General features: G+C 37.5%; 1 protein-coding gene across 2 annotated transcripts in view; it reads left to right on the top strand.

The window, feature by feature from the left end:
• Positions 1 to 19,801, top strand: part of RNF182 (ring finger protein 182) — a 57,825-nt gene extending 38,024 nt beyond the window's left edge. Inside the window, exons 3-4 of one of the 2 annotated variants that reach the window (XM_060189354.1) lie at positions 14,775 to 14,926; positions 17,062 to 19,801. In XM_060189354.1, the coding sequence (XP_060045337.1) occupies positions 17,272 to 18,015 (744 nt within the window). In that variant the 5' untranslated portion in view covers positions 14,775 to 14,926; positions 17,062 to 17,271 and the 3' untranslated portion in view covers positions 18,016 to 19,801. The remainder of the gene's footprint in view (positions 1 to 14,774; positions 14,927 to 17,061) is intronic. The other variant, XM_060189353.1, reaches the window with a different exon arrangement.
• Positions 19,802 to 21,623: the final 1,822 nt, after the last annotated feature.

Here is a 21,623-nt window from a genome sequence, read left to right as displayed (position 1 = left end):
GCCAGCACTCAGTACAACTAATATTTGATTTGTGAACTGATAAATGTGGTAAATGACACAACACATTTGTATTTGTGGAGAGAGACAAAGCATAAACACCAGTATTGAAAAGTAGAGTCAGAAAGCTTTGCAAATGAGCTTTATTTTTATCTTTTTATTATGGAAAACTTTTACACATATTCAAAAGTAGAGAACATGGTGTGATGAATCTCTTTTTACCAGTCACTCAGCCTTTACAGTGATCAACATATGGCCAATCTTACCTCATTTATCTGTCCCCTCCCTATTGGATTATTTTAAACAAAGCCCAGATGTTGTTTTATTCTTTTTCTGTAAATAAATCAGAGTATATCTTTAAAACAATAAAGAGACTTGCTTTTAAAATAAATGTGATTTCACCTATGTGGGATTTTGGAAATGGAGAAAGGGAAAGGACAGGGTGAAACATTATTAAATTCTTTGTCTGTATAAGCAGATGTGAGGATATTAATGGAGAAGGGGGGCAATACCTAAAGGGAGTTGGGAGCATTCTGCCCTGTGCTGGAAGGAGATGGGCCTTTGGTAGTGGATGAAGTGTGCTGACACATGTTTTGAGGAGATTGAAATTGTACCCCTGAGGCAATAACTATCTTATAAAATCTGCCCAGTTTAAAAGAAAATAAAATGAAACAAAACAAAAAACAAAACAGAAAAACAGTCAGCGTATCAGAAGACAGCATAGTAATTCTCTACTGTTATCAAATATTTGATCAGCATTCAAATGTCCCTTATTGTTTTGTAAACATTTTCTCTACTCAGTGCTTAGAATCAGAGGTACACTCATTTGAGTGCACATATTACAGTGATCAAGGACCCAGGTCCAAGCAGTACTGTGGGAGTCTCTCTTTCTCAATCCTTCTCTTTTCCTCTCTCTCCCTTCCCTCTCAATATCAGTCTGTCTTCACTGAATGAATAAAGAAGTTAACAGTTTCACTGTTCCTGAAGCTTCCCTATATAGGTGGGGATTGGAGACTTGAACCTGAGTCCTCTTGCAAGGTAATGTGTGCATTCAACCAAGTGTTACTGTCCAGCTCCCTCCTTTTTTTTTTTTCTCAGACTACTTACAGTGCCCTGAAAATCTCATTATATATATTCAGAATTTTTAAAATTTGTTTAATTTATTTATTCCCTTTTGTTGCCCTTGTTGTTTTTTATTGTTGTAGTTATTTTTGTTGGATAGGACAGACAGAAATGGAGAGAGGGGAAGATAGAGAGGGGGAGAGAAAGATAGACACTTGCAGACCTGCTTCACCACCTGTGAAGCGACTCCCCTGCAGGTGGGGAGCCAGGGGTTCAAACTGATATTCAGAATTTCTATCTATATCTGATTTTATTATAAACCTCATAAATTCCCAGAGTGTTTATGATTTCAGTTTTCTTCCTTATCAGGTGACTTTTAGAATTCTGTCACTAGTTACTAACTCTGATGTTTTCATTGCCATGTTTATTGTAAAGTATAACCTAACTTTAACATTTTTTATACCTAAAAATGAATTCCAAGGGATGTGATCCTGGAGGTGGTACAGTGGATAAAGCACTGGACTCTCAAAGCATGAGGTCCTGGGTTCAATCCCTGGCAGCACATATACCAGAGTGATGTCTGGTTCTTTTCTCCCTTCCTATCATACTTTCATTAATAAATTAAAATATTAAAAAAATGAATTCCAAAGGAAAAGAGTGTAGTTTTTTTTCCTCCTTCCCTTTCTTTCTTTCTTTCTTTCTTTCTTTCTTTCTTTCTTTCTTTCTTTCTTCCTTTCTGGTACATTTTATATGTATCCATGTCATTAATGGGATTATGGGTACATAATTTTTCAAAGAAAAATTTTGAAGAAGAATTTAAAGTCTTCTTAAAATTGCTTCCCTGTAGCTTTAGAGAGAGAGAGAGAGAGAAAGAAAAAAAATGCTAGTATAACATGATCTTAGGTTGAAGTGGGTAAGCAATCAGAAAATGTACTGTATGTGTAACTATGTATGTGTATATAGTAAAATCTACATGTTAAATGTAAAAAAGATTTATTTATTTTCATGACAGATATCAGAGTACTACTTAGCTCTGGCATGTAGTAATGCAAGAAATTGAACCCTGATGTCTGGGATCTTAAACATGCAAACTTGATACAGGAACAAGCTGTGCTCTTTCCCAACTCGCAATAATTATTTTCATCATCTCTATTTTAGCTCACTGTCTGCTGAGACTTCCCTTTGCTTTAAATCACTCTTTCTCTAGTGTACCATGCTGAAATATCAGTTTCCCTTCTTTCTATGGAAATTTTCCAGATTAGAACTCTGGTATCCTTGAGGCTATTGCAGCTGAATTCCTTCCTTTACTATCAGCTATAAAGCTAAACAGATTTTTTAATAACTTAAAAAGCATCCAAGAAACTCTTTTTTTTTTTTTTTTGGCTGATAGCAAAAGAAGCAGTGCTCATCTGACTGGACTTTTTGAGGATACAAGTGTTTATTTAGTATGTGTGGCACACAACAAAATCACTTAGCCTTCATATATAATAAATACAAAACTATCTTTCTTAATAGTGTTCTTCTTTGCTTATACAAATACCATTTTTATCTCATTAAGAGCATTTTAGCTTTTTACTTTATCCGAATCTTCACAGTTGGGCACATGTCAGTCAATAATGTTACTTTATGCTGCTGTATTACAAAGTGACACATTCATTAAGATTTAGTTTCAAGTGCCTGTTAAGAAAAGCCATGCAGGGCAAATATATTCAATAAAATTTAATTTATACTTCTGTTTCTCTTTGCCATGCTTGGAGGGAAGTATTTTGTAAGTGTAGTAGAATTTAGAAAGTGGGATTTTCTCCTTTTAAAACCCTTTTACCATTATTAGTTGAAGCTTTTCTTTAGTTGGATTGGTCACGTTCTGATGAGTCCATATTTGCACAGTTGGAATTCAGTTAGTATAAAGATGTCTGATTTCAGGAGTTGTTGTCATTATTTTTATTATTACTCCAGAGGCAGTGCTATAATTTTTAGATTTATAGGAAGTGAGTGAAAATACTTTAGGGGGGGATGAAAAAGAAAAATATTTTTGTGACTTTATTTTAGAATAAAATACAGTTGATGTCTTTTGAATTTTCACTATATGATATTTGAGAAGGCTATAAAGAAATATAACAGTGATGACTGTTTTATTAGTGTGTAAGGAAATATTATGTAAAAGATTTTACATAAAATATATATCCTCAGGAGTGAACATATATAGAGAAATTATATTATTGTAATTGTATTCTATGAATTTTACCATCTTAGGTGAGCTTATACTTTAGGCGATTATACACAATTACTTGTGAAAATTAGGGATTTTCAGTGATGAAAATAAAGAAAGGATTTTTTTCATTTGTTTGGGATGTATTGACAGATGCTCTGATTTGTTAGTCTTACATTATTTTATTTTATTCATTTGTTAATGATTTCTTGGAAAGTTTAGCCAATCAGGTTCACTATTTCTATACGGAAAGTTTAAGATGCTAGATATACAGTTGAGAATTTTAAATTATAAGATGAAGAGAGTTTAATGATGTTTATCAGGACAAAAATGCTGACTTCCTCACATTTAAAGAGTGTGGTTTACCAGTAGTAGAGATAGGAAATATTTCAGAGACAATTCAATATATTTATTTATATTACAAGTATTTATTGTGTAGGCTACATAAGTGAAAAGCACACCAATGACTTGTATTCTTAGAATTTAGATTCTATGGGAGTCGGGCAGTAGCGGTAGCAGGTTAGGTGCACATGGCACCAAGCACAAGGACCGGCGTAAGGATCCCGGTGGTCTGAGCCCCCGACTCCCCACCTGCAGGGGAGTCACTTCACAGGTGGTGAAACAGGTCTGCAGGTGTCTGTCTTTCTCCCCCCCCTGTCTTCCCCTCCTCTCTCCATTTCTCTCTGTCCTATCTAACAACAAGGACATCAATAACAACAATAATAACTACAACAACAATGAAAAACAACGAGGGCAACAAAAGGGGAAATAAATATAAAAAAAGAATTTAGATTCTAGTGGTAGGGATTGAGAGCAACTAGTTAAATTGAATTTACAGAAGTTTGTTAAGGAAAGTAGATGATAGAAAATAATAGAAAAAAAACCTTTTTAAAAAGCTAATTAGGGAGGGCCTCTTTGAGGACTTTATATTGGTCTATAGCAAGGAATGAATTTGGCAAGGACATTTCACATTGAGAAAGCAGTCTAAAGCAGTAAACTATTGTTTGAATTGTTCATGGAATTTACAAAGGCTTATGTGACAAGAAGACAGAACCAACACTGGTGAAGGACAGAAATGGAAGGAAGGCAGGGGTCAGATCACGAATTACTTTGCTGCGTGGAATCTGAACTTTAATCTCTATGTAGTGGGAAACTGTTGACTAGACAATAGATATAATCTCATTTATATTTTTAGAAATTTGCTCTTGACTGTTGCAAAGAAAATACTTTGTAGTGGGGCAAGATTAGAAACAGGAAGGTGTTTTGGTAGTTAGTTTTATAAAAGATGAAGTCAAAGATTGGATGACATTGGGAGAATAGGGATAAGCTTTGAAAGAAGACTTGGCAGACAAGCCAGTGGTCTGGATGTGAGTGATGAAATGTATGTAGAAGCAAACATAACTCTTAGTTTTTGGTCTAAAAATCTGAAATAAGAAAGAAGAAGCTAGAAAGTCCATTTTAGGTTTATTCTAGGAATCTATGACTTCAGTAATTTTTGTCTGAGCCCTATAGCTAACATGCAGATGGGCTAAAAAATATTGCCTGGGAGGATGCTGTCAGAGTGGAAGATAAGACTAGAAAGCTGGATTGGAGCAGAGAAGCTCTTAAATATGAGGAAAGTATATAAATACCATTAACTGTAAACCCCACCAATCTGATCTAGGGCCTATATCTATTCCATTTAGCATAGGAGGCTGTGTAACCTCTGCATCCTTGTCAGTCTGAGCTCACAGTCCATGGCCACCGCTAGGAACATCCCAGGCTGCACTTGGTTCAGGACCAGTGTTCTTTGAGTGGCATAATAGGCTGACCCAACCTCCCTTAGGAAAGGGGACAGCCCCTACCATTGCTGCTCTACAGTGAGGGCAAAGTCCTGGAGCCGTCCACAAGAGGGTTATGAAGATGTTCCTCATGGAAGTGACCAATGATAGTGGAGAGAAAAATCTAGTAAAGATCTAGGCCTATCATATTTTTGTGGGAATCCAAGGATTCCCTGACTAGAGCCAGATGTGATGGGGTGGCCTGAGATTGACCAAATAGGTCATATTAAAGTTTGTCAGCCTTTTGCCCTTATCCAGTTTTTGTAGACCTTACTTGATATTACTTGATAAGGTTAGACTTAAAGTGGTTGAGAGATGCTACCATGACACCATGCTGACTTCCTTAACCTCACCAAAGTGTCCTGGAATTTCACCTCCCCAGAGCTTTGTCCTACTAAGGAAAGATAGAAACTAGCTGGGGGTATGGATTGACTTGCCAACATCCATGTTCAGAGGAGAAGCAATTACAGAAGCCAGACCTTATATAAAGAATTTTGGCTCATTCTCCAGGAAGGATAAAGAAGAGCAATGCTTCCAATGGAGGGGATGGGATATGAACTCTGGTAGTGGGAAGTGTACCCCTTTTATCCTACAATCTTGTTAACCATTATTAAATTACACACACACACACACACACACACACACACACACACACATATTTACCTTATGACCCATCAATACCACTCTTAGGCATTTATCCAAAGGACATTGAAACATAATTGAAGGGACATATGTACCTCTATGTTCATAGCTTCATTATTCACAATAGTTGAAGAGTGGAAGCAGCCTATATGCTCATCACCAGATGACTGGCTAAAGAAGTTTGGGGATATATATATTCCATAGAATACTGCTTTGCAATCAGTAAAGATTATGTTGTGGCCTTTGGGATAAATAGATGGAACTGGAGGTGATTTGCTTCGCAAAATAAGCAAAGAGATGAGAGTCAACTACAAGATGGTTTTACTCATATGGAATCTAGAGAACTGATACACATGAACTTGAAAAAATTTACTGGGGCAAGCAAATTGTTTCTAAGATTTGTGAGGACTATAGTGGTTATCTTTGAGCATTAGGAGGGTGAAGATAACAAATTCTGGTGGGTGTAGTGTGGAACTATGCAGTGTAGTCTTACAATCTTGTGACCTACTATTAATCATAAATAAAATTTAAAAACATCTTGACCAAGGGAAATTATGGAGAAGAGAATTACTAGCAAAATGATTTGTCTAATGAGAAAAGACTTCATCACTTTTAATAATGACATTTATAGCATGCATTCAAATTAATTCATGATCTCCTTAAGTTATATCTTTAAATAAGTTTTCATAATTGTAAATATCAGAAGTCATATGAACTTGTGTGATTATTACATTATACACTGATGTAAATAGATAGAATAAATAAGACTCTTAAGAAATAACTCATCTGGATAGTGCACCTGCATTGTCATTGGTGTGATTCAGGCTCCATCCTGACACTCCCCCAAACCACCATGTTGGAGGAGGTTTCAGTGCTGTGGTCTCTGTATATCTCAAAAAAGTTGGCTTGGAGTGGTGAAGTAGTAGGTGTTCTGCAGTAGGTGTTCTTTCTCTCCATCTCTGCCTTCCCTGTCCCTCTCAATTTTTCTCTGTCTGTATCCAAAATAAATGAAAAAATATTTTTAAAAAGTGACTTTTTAGTTAAACTCCATTAGTGGTTTTAAATCAATGAGTGTGCAGAAATAAGGAAGGAAAGTAAGTGCTCTGTATATTATGTATAGGATCTACAAACTTGGGACCCTAGGGAAGATGCCCATCACTTATAAGAAATCAGAAATGGAAACATATCTGGGTCTGATTCATTTGATCGAGACTGGTTAATTTCAGATCATTAAGTTGACTTATTCTAATGAAGAGATTATGATTCTCTATAAAATTAAATTTCTTGGTATTATAGAAGGGGAGAAATAAGAATGTTAACCTTGAAAGGAAGCTTTCTAGAAATATTTATATGCTACCAAAGAGCCATTGTATATTATTGGTGTTGGGTGTTAAATTGTTCTAGTCAGCTGTTGATCCTTTAAGAATGAATGGTTGGCATCTGTGGATTTTTTTTTAAATAAGGTTTTCCTAGTTAAAACATTCTATTATAACAAGAAGTATTGGTAGGTATAGCAAAGTCAATTCTGAGAGTACCACACTATAAAAAAGTTCCAGTAATGTAATGTTTTCTGAGGGAGAATGCTGATAAACTTGGTTAAGACAATTATATTATTGGTGACTAATTCTTCTTCTAGCGTTTGCCCTTCTTCTGTAGCCAGTCAACAGCGTCAGGTTGAGCCTGATGTAAAGTTTCGAGACCTCCTTTGAATCTGGAGAGGTGGCAGTCGTTGACTATGTGGGTCATAGTCTGTCTGTAGCCGCAGGGGCAGTTTGGGTCGTCCCTGGCTCCCCAGCGATGGAACATAGCAGCGCACCTGCCATGGCCTGTTCGATGGTGATTGAGGAGGGCCCAATCATAACGTGCTAGGTCAAAGCCGGGTTGACGCTTGCAGGGGTCTGTGATGAGGTGTTTGTTCTTTACCTCAGCTGACTGCCAACTCTGTTTCCAAGAGTCTGGAACAGAGAAGTTCAGTGTAGGCGTAGGGGACCAGATTGGGTGACGAGACGTCGAGCGTTGGACAGGGTGGGTGAAGATATCCGCATATATTGGCAGGTCCGGTCGAGCATAGACGTGGGAAATGAACTTAGATGATGCTGCATCCCGACGAATATCTGGCGAGGCGATGTTGCTAAGAACTGGCAGCCATGGAACCGGGGTGGAACGGATGGTTCCAGAAATTATCCTCATGGAGGAATATAATTTGGAATCGACCAAGTGGACATGGGGGCTATGGAACCATACTGGGTTCCTATGACACGGTCTGGCACAGTGACTAATAATAACTCCTAACAATAATTTGTCTTTTAAACTCTAACGGGAGACCAACTTATAAATCCATAGGTGGAAAAACTATGCTTTCTTGAGGGTAGATACCATACATATGGTTTAAAGTTAACTTGAGACTTGGGTCCCATAAATTCTAGGACATGGTACATAGAGCTTCTGGAATAAGAGATTTGGATTTGACACTAGAGTGATGGCAAGTATCAATATGTAACTTTCATTGATATCTATGCTAGAAAAGTAGTGTTCCATTATGATTATTCACAAAGAAGAATGGTGTTTCAAATGTCATATCTCTCATGAATACTACTGATGGATGGAGTTAAAAAATTAGAATGTTGTAGAAACTGATGAGCAATAAATGAATATGTTTGAATGGTGATGCTTCATTTTGTACAAAAAGAAATTAAAAATATCTTTGGAATATCTCTAAAAAATAGGAACCATAGACAATGAAAGTGAAAATGCTCTCATTTGTGTCAGCTATTTTATTAGAGAATTCTTTTAAAATATGTAATATCTCTCTGTGGAGAGTAGTGTTAATAATGTTTATTTTCCAGGATAGGAGGAGGATCCAGGAAATGTGAGTTGGAATTTGGCAATTGTTGCTGTCTCATCAGGGAAAATTTATAACCTGCCATATTAGTGCCAAATTAAAATGGTTGATGAGCATGAATCAGGCTAAAGTAATACTTGTATAAGAAGTCCTCTGAATAAACTAAACTCACCCTGAGACCTATACAATTAATTAGTGTGCACAGAGAAGTGCTAAGCAGGATAGGACCCTGGCAGGCAAAAAACAGGATCATATTTTCTGAACTTCCTTTGGTCCTGACATTTTTTTACATAATTTTGAAAAAGTAATACTCATCTTCTGTGGGTATTTTACACATCTATTAAATGCAAATCATACTTGTCTTTTGATATTAGTGAAAAAATAAACCATGTTTGTAAATATTATTTTTAGCTTTTTAGAATCTAATAATTAACAGAAGTAATTAAAAATTATAAAACATTTTTGGAGACAGGGTAGTGGCACACTTGGTTACCATATGCAAGGTTCAAGGCCCTTATCTCTACCCACAGAGAGGAAGTTTCATGAGCAGTGGAGCAGTGCTATAAGTCTCTAACTCTATCTCCCCTTCCTCTCAATTTCTCTGTAAAAATTAAAAAATAAAAATTAACAAACTTTGTGTAATATGAGAATATGCAAAAAATATTTTGACTGGGTGCCGGGTGATAGCGCAGCAGGTTAAGCGCACATGGTGCAAAGCGCAAGGACCTGTATTAGGATCCTGGTTCGAGCCCTTGGATCCCCACCTGCAGGGGAATCGCTTTGCAAGTGGTGAAGCAGGTCTGCAGGTGTCTATTTTTCTTCCCCCCTCTCTGTCTTCTTCTCTCTTGGTTTCTCTCTGTCCTAGCCAACAACCACGACAGCAATAGTAACAACAACAAGGGCAACAAAATGGGAAAAATGTCCTCCAGGAGCAGTGGATTCATAGTGCAGGCACCTAGCCCCAGCGATAATCCTGGAGGCAAAAAAAAAAATTTTTTTTTGACTAGGAATTTTCTAATACACACACACACACACACACACACACACACACACACACACACACCACACCACACCACACCACACCACACCACACCACACCACACCACACCACACCACACCACACCACACCACACCACACCACACCACACCACATATAGGAAACAGAGTTAGATAACTTCAAAGAACACTGCTAATTCTTCTATATAAGAATGATGGAAATAGATAAAATAGGAAAATTGTTCTTTGGGGAAAATATTAGCATGAAATAGTTTGGAAAGGGATAATTTAAGATGTGATGTTTATGAGTTATATTATATAACAGTTTACCTCAAAACCTGGTGGCTTAAGCCAACAGTCAGTTGATTTGCTTATGATTCTGTGGATGAGCATATTTTTAAAATTTTAATTTACAAAAAGGAAACACTGAAAAAAAAACCGTAGGATAAGAGTGGTACAACTCCACACAATTCCCACCACCAGAACTCCATATCCCAACCTTTCCCCTGATAGCTTTCCTATTCTTTTAATTTTTTTATATTTCCCTTCTTCCTCCCTCTCTCCATCCCTTCCTTCCTTCCTTCCTTCCTTCCTTCCTTCCTTCCTTCCTTCCTTCCTTCCTTCCTTTCCTTTTTGTTGCCCTTGTTTTTATCATTGTTGTGGTTATTATTATTATTGTTATTGATATCATTGTTGCCAGATAAGACAGAGAGAAATGGAGAAAGGAGGGGAAGACAGAGAGGGAGAGAGAAAGGTAGACACTTGCAGACCTGCTTCACCACTTGTGAAGCGACACCCGCTTCAGGTGGGAAGCCGGGGTCTCGAACCGTGATCCTTACTCCATCCTCAAGTTTTGTGCCATGTGCGCTTAACCCACTGCACTACAACTTGACCCCCCCCCCCCAGCTTTCCTATTCTTTATCGCTATGGGAGCAAGGGCCAAGGGACATTATCAGGTGCAGAAGGTGAAAGGTCTGGCTTCTGTAATTGCTTCCCTGCTGAACATGGGCATTGACAGGTCGATCCATACTCCCAGCCTGTCTCTCTCTTTCCCTAGTGGGGTGGGGCTCTGGGGAAGCAGGGCTCCAGGACACGTAAGTGGGGTTGTCTGTCCAGGGAAGTCTGGTTAACATCATGCTAGCATAGGGAACTAGGTGGCTGGAAGAAGAGTTAACATATAAAGCCAGACAAATTGTTGACTAATCATGGACCTAATGGCTGGAATAGTGCAGATGAAGAATTTTGTAGATATTTAGTAGGTCTAGTTTAGTTATATTTTGTAGATATTTAGTAGGTCTAGTTTAGTTATATTCCAAAGGACCCATGACTATACTAGTTTTTTTTTTTTTTCTGAGCCTGAAATCTGACAGGTGGATCCTAGTTATTGTCTGGAGAGATGATGTCATGGCTGGAAAAAGGACCAGAAAGCTGGATTAGGGAAGAGAGTAGCTCCCAAATATGGGAAAGGTGTATAAATAGTGTTGACTGTAAACCCCATCGATCTGATGTGATCTGGGGTCCATATTCATCATAGGAGCCTATGTGACCTGTAGATTTGAGCTCACATTCTGTGGTCATAAGTAGGAACGTTCAAAGCTGCCCTGATTTCAGGACCCATCTCCCTCAGTTGGAAGATAGAGTATGTTGTCCAGCCTCCCTTCTGAGGACGGAACATTATCTACCATTTTTGATCCAAGTTGACGGCAAGGTTTTATGGGGGCCCACAAAAGCATCTATTATGTTGTTCCTGATAGAAATGACCAGTAACAATGGAGAGAAGGATTTATGCCAGATCTAGGCCAATCTTGTCTGTTTGGGAATCTCAGGACTCCCAAATTAGGGCCCCAGCTGATGGGGTGGCCTGATAGTGACTAAAGAGTCATAGTTAAATTATGCCAGTCTGTTGCCCTTAGGTTTTGTAGTCCTTACTTTGATAAGGTTAACTTTGGAGTGACTGAGGGAAGTGTAATAGGAAGTAGGTGAGGAGGTTATCTAAGTCTAAGTAGACACTATTTCACACTATTTCATTATGAACTTTATGGTGTCTTTTTTGGTCTTTCTCCTTGTTTGCTGAATATACTAACTCACTGCAGACTATTGTACACTTTTGCTTTCATATATATATATTGCCCTAGTTTATGGATACATGTGAACATATGCCCTGGGACCTGTTCTATATCTAGGTTTTGGGACTTTGTTAGGAAGTTAACCACCTGAAATGGAATTAGAGAATGCTATGAAAGGAAAGGTCTCACCCGAGTAGTGAGGCTGCAGGGTTGGCATTCCATGCCTGACGTCTCTGGACACAGTCTGAAGTGAAGCATGCTGAGGTGGTACTTTTTGCTTTCATTAGAATGAGATCAGCAGAGGCAACATCATTTGGTATAAATTGAGAGAAGCATGCAGGGAAGTGAGCCCCACCCTAGAGGTTCCAGGACTGGAAGAAATATAGGCTCTCTAGAGGGAGGTTCCTGCTGTCTTATGGTTTAAGAAGGCAATAGATAGTTATTTCTGTAATCAAATTATTTGGCAATTGGGCTAGCTTTGAACATTTATTTGTTAGGATTTGCTATATCATACATAAAATCACCATAATTTATGTCCTTTGATATTATTTGTATATAGCCGTGTCTTATAGAGTAATGCCACCAATTGCTTCTGTTATCCCTGGTCTCTTTTGAGAGAGTCAACATTTCAAAGACTCAGCCTATGGTCTGTGCATTGAAAAGTTTGAGACATTGAATCAAACCCCCCCCCCCCCCAGCTTATTGTTTGGGCTGGGGCTTCGGCTCGGTGCCAACACTATGAAGCCACCACTCCTGGAGACCTTTTTTTCCATTTTTTTTTTTTACTCAATAAGACAGCGATAAATTGAGAGAATAGGGGAAGATTGGGGTGTGAGAGAAAGATAGATACCTGCAGACCTGCTTCACCACTTGTGAAGCGGCCCCTCTGCAGGTGGGGAGCCAGGGGTCAAACCGGGATTCTTGAGCTGGTCCTTGTGCTTTGTACTATGTGGTGTGCTACTGCCTGTCCTCAGATGGGCATTTTCTATTGGGCTTCGTAGAGATGATTCTTTTATTGGCTGTTCATTCAAATGGCTTTTCCTTCTGATGGTTCAGCTGAGCTCCCTTGGCCTATGATGGACTTTTTATTAGTGATTTAATAATGATTAACAAGATTGTAAAATAACAGGGATACAATTCCATACAGTTCCCATCACCAGAGTTCCATATCCCATCACCTCTATTGGAAACTTCCTTATTCTTTATCACTTTGGGAATATGGACCAAAATTCTTTATGGGATGCAGAAGGTGGAAGGTCTGGCTTCTTGTAATTGTTTCTCTACTGGATATGGACATTGGCATGTTGATCCATACCCCCAGCCTATTCTGTCTTTCCTTAGAGGAAAAAAGAAAGGACATTTGAAAGTAGTAACAAGTATATGTGTGACTTAAAAAGGAAGAGAAGGAAGGAACATAGAATAAAAAGGGCAAATATAGATAGATGATAGATAGGTAGGTAGATAGATAGTTAGTTGTAGAAATAGTAGTCAGCATTTTCCAGTGGAGGGAATGGGGAAACAGAACTCTGGTGGTGGGAACAGTGTGGATTTATACTCCTGTTATCTTATAGTTTTCTAAATCAATATTAAATAACTAATAAAAATAAAACAAAAGCAAGCAAACAAAGAAAAAAACACAGTAAGCACTCAGAGTCAAACCTGGCATGGTGATTACATCAGGTTGTAAGTAGGAAAAAATCCAACTGAAAACACAATGTAAACAAACAAGGTGTTTATTGGTTCATAGGAGCATCAATATACATAATTATACCTAGAAACTTAGTTCATCTCTCATCAGCTATCTGTTCATCAATTCCTTCTGTCTTTATCTTTGCCTCTGCTTTCATTCACTTCTATTTATTTATTTCTTTTTACTTTATTTTCTCTTGTTCTCTTTCTTGACAGTTCCTTGAAAATCTTTTTTTTTTTTTCCCCAGAGCACTGCTCAGCTCTGGCTTATGGTGGTACAAGGGATTGAACCTTGTATTTTACCTTTTAAATGAATGATAATACCAGTGCAAAAAAATTGCATACTACCTAAGGGAACAGTACAAGATCAGAAAACAGGACTATGTCAGAACCCTCTTCTTCCCCAATCCTGTTCGTTCCCTATTTCCTGATCCAGCTTCTGGTGTACTTAAAGGCAGCTACTCCCCTGACTTTCATCCTAATCATTTCCCGACTTTTCTTTATCATCCTATAATGGAAGCTTGCATCCCTGATCACTCTACTTTATATTTGTTTTATTTTTGTATCTTTTTTTAAAAAAAATTTATTTATAAAATGTAAACACTGACAAACAACATAGGATAAGAGGGTTACGACTCCACACAATTCCCACCACCAGAACTCCGTATCCCCTCCCCTCCCCTGATAGCTCTCCTATTCTTTATCTCTCTGGGAGTGTGGACCCAGGCTCATTATGGAGTGCAGAAGGTGGAAGGTCTGGCTTCTGTAATCGCTTCCCCGCTGAACATGGGTGTTGAGAGGTCGATCCATACTCCCAGCTTGTCTCTCTGTTTCCCTAATGGGGTGGGGCTCTGGGGAAGCAGGGCTCCAGGACACATTGATGGAGTTGTCTGCCCAGGGAAGTCCAGTTGTCTATCCAGGGAAGTCTGGTTGGCATCATGCTAGCATCTGGAACCTGGTGGTTGAAAAGAGAGTTAACATATAAACCAAAAAAAAAAAAAAGTTGACTAATCATGAACCTAAAGGCTGGAATAGTTCAGTTGATGAGTTGGGGGGGTCTCCATTTTGTAGATAGTAGGCCTATCTAGAAATGATATCATATAGAATGTCGGCTGGCCCCTCCTCCCTCCCTCCCTACCTCCCTCCCTTCCTTCCTGCCTTCCTGCCTGCCTTCCTTCCTTCCTACCTTCCCTCAACATCATACTTCCATAGTTGCTCCCAGTCTTTGAAAGGAGTAAATGTAGAGAGGGATCAGGTTGGAATGTGTCTCTTTAAGAGGAGCAAATAACTCCTGGTTCCTATAAAGCTACAGGTTTTCTGGTTATCATTCTAGTTCTTTAGAGGTCTTAGAGTAATAATGAGAAAGATAAAGTACCTATATTTAATAACTAGCAGTTGGTCTGTTGACTTCCCAAGAGCAGCAGTTACCACTTTGTCTTATGCCATTCTAGGAAGGAAGACTGTGGGCTGAGTTTCCAGGGATGCTACCAGAGCCCAAGGCTGTTAGCTAGCCCTGCCTAGATGTGCTGCTCTAAGAGGCAGGACATGATGGAGGATTTCAAGTTGATGGAGTGAATTTGCTAGAATTGGCATCAGATTTGAAGTAGGTATCTTTTTTTAAAAACTTAGATATTGGGAGTCGGGCTGTAGCACAGCGGGTTAAGTGCAGGTGGCGCAAAGCACAAGGACCGGCATAAGGATCCCGGTTCGAACCCCGGCTCCCCACCTGCAGGCAAGTCGCTTCACAGGCGGTGAAGCAGGTCTACAGGTGTCTATCTTTCTCTCCTCCTCTCTGTCTTCCCCTCCTCTCTCCATTTCTCTCTGTCCTATCCAACAATGACGACAACAACAATAATAACTACAACAATAAAACAACAAGGGCAACAAAAGGGAATAAATAAATGAAAATAAAATATTTTAAAAAATTAAAAAAAAACTTAGATATTGAAACATCTAATAATTTATGTGCTACTAAGAAATAACCTGTACAGAATTCTATAAAGAGACTCTATTTATTTATTTACTTTTTTCCAAACTAAGAATATCTTATCACTGATATTCGTTATAATTCTTGTATTATATGAAGTCAATTAAAATTATATATATATATATTTACAAAGTAACAATTCATAACTTCAGAAATCAACTAAGTTACCCAGTGCCTCTTCTCTATTAAAGCAGTATGATATGTAGCAAAAATTTAAATTCTAGCTTATCAGAATTACTATGGTAGCTTTCTGCTGTTACTACTTAAGGTAGTGCTCAGAAATTCAAATGTGTTTTGATATTCTTTTCTGGCAAAATAATTCAAGATAAATCTAGTGCCAAAACCTTCTATATATATTAAAGCAAAATGAAAATTATTTGGATTTTTTTCACATTGCTGTTCTCTCTAATATCATAATGATTGGAAACTTACTGTACACATGAAATAAGCCATCAACCGTTTGTCCAAAGCCAGTAAAAGCAAGAGGCAGCATTATAAACTATCAAATATATTATACATTCTGTTTACTGTGAAAAGAGTTTATATAAATAAGATATGTAAGTAACTTAACTTTGAGGACTTTTTGACAGTTATGCATTCATGAGTCTTCATATGTGGAGGTATAACTGTACACATGTTATCTGTATTGACTTCTATATGTAATGTGTCAGATGGCGTATGCTTTATTCTTTGAGTGATGGGTATGTCCCACTACGGTTTTCAATATAAGTAATAAAAGAAGTTTTTTTAAAAAAATATTTATTTATTTTCCGTTTTGTTGCCCTTGTTGTCTTTTTATTGTTGTTGTAGTTATTGTTGTTGTTATTGATGTCATCGTTGTTAGATAGGACAGAGAGAAATGGAAAGAGGAGGGGAAGACAGAGGGGGAGAGAGAAAGATAGACACCTGCAGACCTGCTTCACCGCCTGTGAAGGGACTCCCCTGCAGGTAGGGAGCCTGGGGCTCGAACCTGGATCCTTACGCTGGTCCTTGTGCTTTGCGCCACATGCACTTAACCCACTGCGTTACCGCCCGACTCCCATAAAAGAAGTTTTAATTTAATAGTCAGATAATAAACTCATCTTTAATAGTTTGGGTGTTTTTTTTTTTACATTGAGAAGTTGAGAACAGTTTGCTTTATATATAAACTCTCATATTATTAAGACCTTTCTTCTTTTGTATGTTTCTAAGCACCATTGTGAATATTTAGATAACTGATATTGACACCATTATTACTCTCTGAGTTAGTCAATGCTTAATGGATGGCACATGTATCTGTTTCTGATACATACACTATTCTGTCTTAGAACTAAAATTGTCAGGATTTGTGACAGGTTTCCAAATGCAAACCCCTATTTCTAGCCTTAAGTGCTTCAAATTAATTCTTTTTATTTTTTTTGGCACTACTACTATAAATAAAGCTCACCATCCTTATATCATTCTCCGTCTTTTCTCTCACCCTCTTCCCCTCAGACAATTCCTTCTTTATAGTCATATCTGTGAATTGAGATAGCAGTTTCTTGCCAACAGCAGAAAAAAACTTGAAGAGATGAAGTGTATCTAAGGTTCTTTCCTTTTCATTCCTTCCTTCTTCCTCCCTCTCGTCCTCCCTCCCTCTCTTTCTTTCTTTCTTTCTTTCTTCCTTTTCCTGTTGCTTTTAAAAAATCCTTATCATTCAGAAAAACCCACAGAGGAATTTTTAGTGAACTTTTCACTACATTAGAATCTCTTTTTTTTTTTTCCCTTTGCAGACACTACATGTGACCTTTGATATATGTTTAAGACAGAGAGTTTCATGTGGGAGATGAAAATGCCTGGAAGATTTTCGTTTCTGCTACTGTTTTTCCTGTCTTTTTGCATCTCTGCCTGATTTGGATGATATGACACTCACAAACACATCCTGATCAGAGTGGATCTTCAAAGAGACACATTTGTCCACCAAAGGTAAATCTCCAGTCAAGATGGCCAGCCAGCCACCAGATGACACTGCAGAGTCTCAGGTCTCTGATGAACTGGAGTGTAAGATCTGTTACAATCGCTACAATTTGAAACAGAGGAAACCCAAAGTGCTGGAGTGTTGTCACAGGGTTTGTGCCAAATGTCTCTACAAGATCATTGACTTTGGGGACTCTCCACAAGGCGTCATCGTCTGTCCTTTCTGCCGATTTGAGACCTGCTTGCCAGATGATGAAGTGAGTAGCCTGCCTGATGACAACAACATTCTTGTAAACTTGACTTGTGGAGGCAAAGGCAAGAAATGCCTGCCAGAAAACCCCACTGAGCTGCTGCTGACCCCCAAGAGGCTGGCATCCCTGGTCAGTCCATCTCACACATCCTCCAACTGCTTGGTCATCACCATCATGGAGGTGCAGAGGGAGAGCTCCCCATCTCCGAACTCTACTCCTGTGGTAGAGTTTTATAGGCCTGCAAGCTTTGATTCAGTCACCACTGTGTCACACAACTGGACTGTGTGGAATTGTACATCCCTGCTTTTCCAGACATCTATCCGGGTATTGGTTTGGTTGCTGGGTTTGCTCTACTTTAGCTCCTTACCCTTAGGGATCTACTTACTGGTATCTAAGAAAGTCACCCTTGGGGTTGTCTTTGTCAGTCTAGTCCCTTCCAGCCTTGTTATTCTTATGGTGTATGGATTTTGCCAGTGTGTTTGTCATGAATTTCTAGACTGTATGGCACCTTCTTCTTAATTGCTCTGTAACCGAAGAAATTTGACATCTTTTGCCATGTTGGAAATTGTGAAATGCATCATTTATTTTCTCTTATATTTTCTATGAATAGTGTCCATGACATTAACAAAGCCATTGGCCATATGTTTGTGGTCTGTTTCCCATCAAAATATTGATTAATTGGTTTTCCAATTAAGCAAAAATAATCATATTTACTTAGATGTTAGCAAAAAAAAAAAAAAGAGAGAGAGAGAGAGAAAGAAAAAAGGAAAAAGAAAAGAAAAGCAAAAATATATAAGCTAAAATCTATAAGCTGGAGTTCTCCTGTGTCTTCTCGGAGAAAGGGCAGGGTCTTTCACTTAGTGCTGCTAGACAGATGACAGGGGCGAGCTGTGTTATGCTGCGGTCAAGTCTTTGTGGCAGATTAGGGTGAAATGATTTCTTTTAGTCATCCATACTCTGACGGAGGAGGGTAAACACAAGAAGAAAGCTGTTCTGAGGTACATTTGTTTGCAAAGGTGCACTCCTCCATACCCCACCCCTCATTCTTATTGGACCGAACACCATGATTACTCATAAAGTGTTTTCTCTTTTAGATTATGTCTTTCCCCATGGTCTGCTGCTCCAGTGGAGATGTTAATCTCTCTATACATTCTCCCTTGCTAAGAGGAAACAACCACTTTCTCTTGTGTGGTTTCCTTTAAATACCATTTTGCCACATTACTAAAGAGAATTAAAAACATTGAGGAATGAATGTCAACTTCATGACAGAAAATAACCATTTGTTTTGGAGATACACCCTTCCTGAATATTGATTTTTCTCTCTTTGGTTTTCTTTGAAATCCTTACAGAGCAGTTGACACTTATAAAATTCTTCATTTGAGGGGCCAGGCAGTGGTGCACCTGGTTAAGCTTACACATTACAATGCACAAGTACCCAGGTTCAAGTCCCTGGTGTCTCTCTGTTTCCTTTCTTCTCTCGGTTTCTCTTTATCTCTATCCAATAATAAAAAAATAAATATATATATAAAATCCTTCACTTGAGCCTTTAAAAAACATTTTAGTTTAATTTTTTTTAAAAAAAATAATATTGTTTAATCAGTCCTACCTTTTATCCTAAGGTTTCACTTAAATTATACAATGTAAATCTATGAAGATTCTCCCCACTGTCTTTTAAATTTTATTATACACTTAATTCCATAATAACAGAGTAAATTACAACAGTGACATCCCAGATACATTAAAATGTTCTAATTTACAGGTGAAAGTGCTGTGACCCTACATATTTTGCTTTGCTGTAGTGAACTGTACTAATATATAGTATTTTAGATTTATGTACAAGACTGTTGCAGTAAGGTAGGCATACTTTGGGCAAGAAACAAACAAACTGGTGCCCTTCTTGAAAAGACATTCCAAGGAAATAAAATAGAGGTGGCTGAATGCACCTTCAGATGTTGCTAACCCTGTTGTTTTTAAGCCCATTTTCCGAGCAGGTTCAAGATCTTACACAATTTATTTTAAAAGTTTTAAAAAAACAACTATGTGACTTGAGCTAATAAAACTTGTTTGCATAATGTATGGGAAGTTGAATGTATATATTTATGAGAAGAAATTTTTGGTAGCTTTAGGTCTGGGGGGGTTGAATGTCTATAGAAAAATAGGCCCCCAAAAGGGGCAGGGGTGAGGGAGACAAACTTTTTTAGTCTCTAAAGCCCATTTTTGATTATTAACATTAAACTATAACTTTTAGAAAGAGACATCAGTAAAACTGTAGTAACTTGTTTGTAATAAAATATTTGTTGTGCAATATAGTTGCAGTGGATTGGTTCAATTTCCTTATTCAGGAAAAACTGAGACTTATTTCTAGAACAGTAGTTTGGTTTTAAACATCTAGCTATTAACTTTGAGAATATTTATGCCCAAGGTTAGTATATTGGGGAATGTGAGATGTGGCCTAATAAATTTAAGTCCCAGAATACAACTAAATACATTTATGATTTCATACAATTTAAGGTAGCATTGTAAAAGCAATTTCCAAAAGTCAATTTGTACTTAGAGTAAATGTAATGTTTAGGAACTGTTTTGTGGTTTGGATTTATATATTTATAAGGTTTTTTTAAAAAACATTCATGTTGTATGAAAAATAACATGAAAGGAATTAGTGTTTGTCCTATGGTGAAAATTTTAGAAAGCTCTGGACATGGGTACTGTGTATTTTGCTAATTTGTATAATGTCTGCAGTGCTAAATTTGTGTCTGTTTATTGTGATAGTTCTTTATTTGAGTGAAGTTGGTTTTAAAGAGTTTAAAAATTACAACAACAACATCAACAAAATACTCTCCGTGATGTTGAATGAAAAAAGATAGCTCTTCAATCATGTTATTTACTGTGACAGTGTTTTGTTTGTCTATTAAAATATTGTTATTTTCAAATTAGAAGTTTGGTTTTTCTGACTTATGGTTGAGGTTCAGTGTTACTTTGGACTTTTGTTTTACGTTTGATCACTTCTAGCTTGAACTTTTAGAAACACAGATTAAATTATTACCTTTACTATACAGTCCCAGACTGTGGAATTTTCCTATTAAATTTATCTAGCCCATCCAACTTCTTAATTATTTTATTTTCTAATGTATTTTATTACATATGAGAGAAGGTATTCTGCATTGAGGTGAACACATTTACAGCAGTATTTGAAAGGAAATGAAGGTAAAAACACAGAAACATACATATTTGTAGTTTATAACATACACACACACAAACACACACACATTTGACTTGAATCTTTTAGAACAGTGCAGAAACATGGTTTCACATCAGACACACAGAAGAAGTATGAGAGAGAAGCCAGAGTTAGCATTCTAGCTAGGGATTGAGCCAGGAACCCTAGGCATGCAAGTCTAACACTCTGCCAATTGAGCCAGTTCCCCAGCCAGGCCTATCTCATTTCTAAAAGGTTTTACTTTCTATTTTTCAGATAGGGGAGAACAATTAGAAAAGATGAAACAAAAATATGGTCTTTGTCTTTTTAAATAAAAATTTTAGGTATAACTTGTCCTGATTTTGCCTAGCTGCTCAATGAAATTAATATATTTCATTTGGGAAAACCACTAACTGGTCATATTTATAGATATGATAAAACTATGACTAGCACAGGAAATTGCTTTCTTTAACCAGATTCTCTGCTTGTTTATGTACAGACTTTACAAGTGAGACTATTACTATTAACATGTGATACCAACTCATTTATTATCATAAGCACATAATGGTTATGAATTGTGAAATTATTTCTATTTTGCCAAACTGGTCATATTTATAGATATGATAATTTTCTAGTTTGTACAGAGTACATGAAGTTAGTGGATAACCATCTGTGTTTTTTCTTAATGTTCTTAGTCCTGCTGCTCACATATGTTTTTGTGGGTTTTTTTGCATCCTGTTCTCTGAAGCTCTTTGTGGTCTCCTTTCTGGACAGATTAGGATCTGAATAAATTTCTAAAGTTCCCCAGGCTTGCCTTCTGGCCACCATCTTGGCTCTGCTTTGTCTGGTATGTCAATATTGTGGACCAGTCTTTCCAAAAGCATCAGTTTGATTTTCTCATTATGCTCTGAGTATACTTCTTCCAGTATCC

The sequence above is a fragment of the Erinaceus europaeus genome, chromosome 4 (assembly GCF_950295315.1).
Source record: "Erinaceus europaeus chromosome 4, mEriEur2.1, whole genome shotgun sequence".
NCBI lineage: Eukaryota > Metazoa > Chordata > Mammalia > Eulipotyphla > Erinaceidae > Erinaceus > Erinaceus europaeus.
The sequence above is the reverse complement of the archived record's forward strand: the minus strand, read 5'-3'. Positions and strand labels throughout refer to the sequence as shown.